The 6179-nt window shown below is 50.3% G+C and overlaps 1 protein-coding gene across 1 annotated transcript; it reads right to left on the minus strand.

Moving 5' to 3' along the window:
• Positions 1 to 5488: 5488 nt before the first annotated feature.
• On the minus strand, positions 5489 to 6179 carry LOC104581898. The gene has a single exon (XM_010231018.3). The coding sequence runs from the start codon at positions 6049 to 6051 to the stop codon at positions 5809 to 5811; it is 243 nt and encodes an 80-aa protein (XP_010229320.1). The 5' UTR covers positions 6052 to 6179; the 3' UTR covers positions 5489 to 5808.

Here is a 6179-nt window from a genome sequence, read left to right on the forward strand (position 1 = left end):
AATTTACCGAGTAACAGGTTCTTAAAAACAAAGTTGTGCCAACGCTTGAAAAGGAGGGAGTATAAATTTCATGTATGAAAAAAAAATACATATTAGTGTAGTATTTTTTGGTCAAATCTTGTCTTAACTAAACCAAATATGCCAGCTTTTGTGAAAATGAGGGAATATATATTAATAGACTAACTGTTAGTCAAAGGATTGTTCAACAGAAACAAAATACTCCATATTTTTGGGTCGAAATGAGTACTATGTAACATCTATACATGGGGTTGTTGATTCTGACAAGGACGGGGCGAATGTCTAGATGATAAGCATGGTCTTTTTGTCCTCCCCCCTCATCGTAAGAAAGAAGCAAAGCAAATGACGGAGTAGTGAGAGCGTCGTGATTCATATTATCGTGACATGTTGCTATACCGTCCTATGTCCATACGTTCTCCTGCCCTTGATCCTCGTTGATCTTGAATCGCAATCGCCCCCCCCCCCCCCCAACCCACACACACACACACACCCACGCGCTTCGCACACCGGCCACTTCCATAACTAGCTCACTCGCAGATACTGCTGGTCCCCAATCAGCAAGGAGAGGAGAGGAGGTGGGAATACCAACCAACCGAGAGAGAGCCCCCTTATAATAGCTCCCCGCACTCGCCTGCCTGCCTCCTCTTTGTGATTCCGGTAGTTACCACCAACACAGTTGTTCCTTCTCCTCTCGTGTCATCTCATGGGGTTTTAGCTTGAGTTGTTCTTCTCTCAAGATGACATTAGTTTCCCCTCTCTCTCTCTCCACCCCTCTTACTATCTTGTGTGCATGGATTTGATCGGTCTCTTCTCTCTTCAACTTCCTGGTTCGTGTTTTTGCTGATTATTATTAGCAGAAAAATATTGATTGCATATATAGAGGAGTCGTGTATTCAATACGCATGAGCATCCCATTTTGTTATGATCTGTTTTCTTTTTACCCCCGGCTCAATCTCGTCTTCCATATGCTTATTGAGCCGCTTCTTTTATTTTCTGTTTGTTATTGCATTGAATTTCATGCTCCTGATCTATCGATCTATCCAGACAGAACAACAATTGTCTTGGAATTCGGATGAGCTTTGTTCCTAACTAGCTCTAATACTCCGTATCTGGTCATACTGTAGTCCCCCGTTCATGGGGTCTGGCAGCAGGACTCCTTTCTTTTTGTCTTTCTTTCAGTTTTGGTTGGACCCAGGAGGACCTTTTCGCTGATCTTTTCTTTTCCTTGATGGTGGGGCTTTACGTGTCCGTTTGTTTATTTCTTTAAACGGCTTAAGCTTAGCTGCTTGTTTTCGTCTCACTACAATGCGGATTAGTGTTTATGTATAGCATGTCTGTGCAGCAATAAGCGCCTCGATCAAATCTTTCCCCGCTTCATGATTGTCTTCCTATAACTGCACGAGACGCAGATTCAAAAAAAATTCCGATCGGTTTCCTTCCTAGAAAAGCATGAAGCGCATTGGGATTAGAACTCCTCCCTCATTGGCGATGCTAGTGGTGATGCACATTTAATTTACGAGCTAATACTAGTACAACCAGCTCTTATCTCTGGCTTTCTGTTACTCTTTTGGCAGAAAAGGCTGCAAGAGGATCACACCTGTCACCTCGGTGCATGGAACTTTCTTTTTCACATGCGCTTTATACTACTTCACTGGAAGTATAGTACTAGTAGGTGAACTTGGGCAGCAGCTTCTTTTACCACCCATCCTCCGATCCCAACGGAGATGGAGATGTGTTTTCGTTGCTCAGCTCGGTTTTTCTCTTTTCTTTCCCAACAAGGCTTGTGATTTTATGCTTTTTGGTCCAACTAAAATGTGCATCCAATTTATACGGACTCTTTTGGTGCTTGTTTAGGATCGACTAGTAATTCCAAAAGTTATTTATTGGTTTGTACTCCTCTTTTTGACTGGCGATTGCTTTTGTAACTGATTGGCCGCTTTCCGATCTTGCCCTTTTCCAGTCCAGGGTGAAGGAGGAGAAGGAATTGCAGTGAGACGGGAGAGCACTTTTAAAGATTCTCACATCAGATCATTCCAGTGTCCGGTAGTCTTGCATTGCTTCGGTTTCTTGTTTGCGGCTTAAAGGAGGATCAAAGAGATAGTAGTAGTTTAATTCGCCCGGCTAGCTCCTTGAAACGGATCAACGCAACCACACCCAGCTCCCCAAGAGTAAGCCCACACCGCCGCCATTAACCCCAGTTAATTACTCTCCTCCCCGTCCTAATCGAGCAGAATTAACTCAGGTCGGCACCACCAGCAAGCAACCTCGATCATGGACGCGCGGGCCTACTACCTCCAGGCGGCTGAGGCGGCGGCGACGGTGACCACTCAGGCAGCAGCTCGTGCCACCGCGGGAGGCGAGGTAGCGGCGCGGACCTTCTACTTCCAGGCGCGGCAGGGCCGCGCAGCTGGTGACGACGCGCCTCCGCCGCCGCCGCGTCATGGGCAGAGCTTGAGCATCATCAATGGCGGCGGTGCGGCGGCGGAGGGGGCGGATCTGCGCGACCTGATCTGCCCCGAGTGCGACAAGGTGTTCCCGTCGGACAAGGCCATGTACGGGCACCTGAGATCCCACCCGGAGAAGGGGTACAAGGGGGCGACCCGTCCCGCTCCCAATCCCACCGCTGGTTCTGTGGCCGGAGCCGGAGACGCGAAGAAGCGGCGGAGGAAAGTGGCCCGGCGGAAGAATCGGGCTGCTGCGTCTGGGCTCTCGATCAAGTGGCCCGTGACGGCCAAGCGCGGGCGCCTGCCGCTGGCACCCACCGCAGGCGCCGGGAGCGCTGCGTCGTCGTCCTCGTCCGTGAGTACGGCGGTGTTGGAGTCGTCGTTCTCGTTCTGCAGCCAGGAGGTGGAGGCTGCGATGATTCTCCTGCAGTTGTCCGGGTTCCGCGGCGGCGGGGGTGAACCAGAAGAGGAGCTGCCTGTCGCCGTTTCTCAGAGCCAGATCGTACTACAAGCCGCCGATCAGCTCGAGCTGGTTCCAGCTGACCATGTCCAGAACGTCGCCATGCTCGACGCGCCGGAAGTCGAGAAGCAGCCTGTGATGCCAGACCATGTCTCTGTCTCTGATGCCGGCGCGTGGCTGCCTATGATGCCCGGCCATGGCTCTGCCGGCGCCGCGTTGTGGGAAGCTGACAAGTCCGTGCCGCCAGTGGCAGTGGAGCATATGTTCGGCATCATCACGGAGTCCTCCGCCTCCCTGGCGGCGGCGATCGAGCAGGCCAAGGTCGCCGCAGCATCGTCGCCGGAGGCCCGCGACAAGAAGCTGGGCAAGCTCGTCGTGTCCGATGCCAAGAAGCCAATGAAGAAGCGTCGGCTCCTCCATGATATTGAAATCCAGGCAGCGCACTCGTCGGAGCCGGCAGAAGCCGCGGACGCCATGACCAGGGCGAGGCGCATACCGTCGCCGGCGTCGGACCGGAGTTTCGTGTGCCCGAGATGCGACAAGCAGTTCCCCACCTACCAAGCCCTAGGCGGCCACATGGCCAGCCACAACAGAGCCAACAAGTACGGCCCTGACGGGCAGCAGCACCGGCAGTTGGTCGCCCAGCTCGCCGTGCAGAGCCTCATGGCAAGCCAAGGCGGTGCCAATGCCATCCCACGCGCCAACGCCGCCATCGCCAGCGGAAACACCGCCACCACTGGTGGCACCAATGCCGCCGCCGCTGATGCCAGCAGCGGGCTCGGGCTGCAGATCATCCTCCCGCCGCCGCCGACGGCACCAATACGGCTGGCACCGCCCGCGGCGTACCAGTGCTCCCGGTGCGAGCTCGTCTTCCGCACCGGTCAGGCGCTCGGCGGCCACAAGCGTAGGCACTGGATCGCTGACAAGGTACGGGCGGAAGCAGATGCAACCAGGGCCGCCATTGTCGCAGCGGCCGCGGAAGCCGTCGCAGCTGCAACACCCGCCGTGGCCGCGGAAGCTGCCGTATCAGCACCGGCAGCGCCCAGAGGTGATCCCCGAGATTTTGACCTTAATGAGATGCCCAGTGAAGAATGAAGGGGAGGGCTAAACCCTAGCCAGCCTTGGGGTATTGGTTTGCTTTGAAGTCGATCGGTCGGTGCTACACTACCCAGCCAGGAAGTATCATTTGCTATTGTCGTCCTGTTCCAGTTTTGTTTAGTGTATCGCTGTCATTTTAGTTTGTTCTGTTCCAGTTGTTTAGTCTTCCGGTCTTTCAGATAGATATTGCTTTTCTCAACAAAAAAAAGATAGATATTGCTTGGAATTCAGTCCATTGATGGTGGATATATATAGCTGCAGGTAAAATGTAGTATCTTACTAGCTAGCAAAGGACAGTTAAAGTGTTGTTCTTGTATCTGAATATCGGGGGATGCCCCTAACATCGGTGTAAGGAATTATCGGACAAAAATACAATCTGTTTTTTCAGAGTTCCTATTCAGCTGCTGATGTTACTGTTAACGCATTTTCTCCTTTGCATACTACTAGATATCAGACTTATATCGCTAGCTCTCCGGCATTTTCTCCTTTGACTTTTTATGTAGTCTATATTTATATTAGGGTTTTGTTATAGGGAAGCGACTGGTTTTTAATTATAAAGATAAGTCGACGTGTTGACCGTTAGATCTTAATTCAAGGGCAATGCGTGAGAGGTGAGAAAATAGGGATGACATCCAAATTTTAATCCGATGGCTAAAGTGAGTCGATTGATATTTAAAGATTTTTTCTTAAAAATCAATTGGCTGAAAATAGCCACACCCTTTATATTAACCCAACGGTTATAGTGAGTAATACTTTTGACTTTTCTATGTGTACTCCGTATTAAATTAGTAAAAAAATGGCATACAAGTATTCTTGCCAGACACATGCACTAAGCTGAAAACACTCTTGCATACTAAGTCACCTATCATTAAAATAATAACGTCGGTTAAATTCTGAAATAATCCAAGAAATGTGTCACACATGTCAAGTCTAGGACCTGATCCTGGATGGACTGGTTTCACCACAATAAACCAGACCACTTGAGGTAGAGTCGGTTCACATCACATGACAGAAAACAATGCATTCCGTGTGTAAATTAGCAGCAGGTCCTGTACTTTTTACCTTCACCAATGGTAAACGCAACTTTATTTTTCAGACAAATCGTGCTCGCATGTAAGTTGCTTGCGAAATCAAAAAATTGAAAGAGAACAAAGCAAGGAGATAGTATACATAAGCAATCCACGCCGGGTGGTCTTTTTTGACAAGGAATAAAAAATCTCCACCCGGGACATGCTCTCTCCCCTTGTCTTTCTCCTCTCATCTTGTTCTCTTGTCACGTTCTCATTGACTAGTTTTCTCTATTTTCCAGTATTATTTTTAAAGTTATACAAATAAGTTCTGTACAATAAATACATTTCAGCAGAAATTGTTTCCAGACCTTTCCCCAAAAGAAGAAAATGTTTCCGGATTGTGTAAGTACGGGAGAAGATCCATCGGAATGCAGCAAAGTTATCACAAGAAGCAAAAATAAGAGGAGGGAGGCTCCACAAGTAACCCATTCAAAGGACAGATCCATATTATACATATATACAAGATCTTAGGATACAGTTGATTCGTTCCTCGCGGAAAAAGAAGACACTTACTTATCGTTTCTTGAACGGAAGGCATGAGCACCGTCACTCAACTAAGCGATGGAAAAGGAGTTCTATATGTACAAGAACGACTCCCCAAATTACAGGCAGCACGCGCACGCTGTGGATCTCTGCGGTGCCCGCGCCGCGCTCCTACCCTGAAATTCAAGCGTATATGAACACCGGCCTGAAGCCCCGAACAGTGGGCTCTGGGCTGTCACGCCGGGGCAAAGCGGTCCATGAGCATGCACACCGTGGCCTCGGAGTTGGAGAGGACGCCGCTGTTCCGCCTCCTCCTCTCTTGAATCTGCACACCGCCGCCCTTGATCTTGACGCTCTCCACCTCGAGCACGCCGTCGCCCTCGTGGCGCCGGCCAAGGCCAAGACCGGCGTCGTCGGCGGCCGGCGTTGCCGTCTCCCTGCCCAACTTGGCGAACCAAACACTGACCAACCCAGCCATTGTTCAGTCTGAAGTCTAAACACTCTTGTCTGCACAAAGTCTACACACTCGAAAGAAGGCTCTTGAGCTCTAGCTCCTCGCTCTTGGGTTGCTTTGGTGGTAGTTTCTTACGCCGGGGGTGCTGGGCT

Source organism: Brachypodium distachyon, chromosome 1, assembly GCF_000005505.3.
Source record: "Brachypodium distachyon strain Bd21 chromosome 1, Brachypodium_distachyon_v3.0, whole genome shotgun sequence".
In the NCBI taxonomy this organism is placed as follows: Eukaryota; Viridiplantae; Streptophyta; class Magnoliopsida; order Poales; family Poaceae; genus Brachypodium; species Brachypodium distachyon.

Bases quoted from the DNA above. Each gene is read 5' to 3' on its own strand.
- LOC104581898 (XM_010231018.3), bottom strand. From the start codon at position 6,051: ATGGCTGGGTTGGTCAGTGTTTGGTTCGCCAAGTTGGGCAGGGAGACG.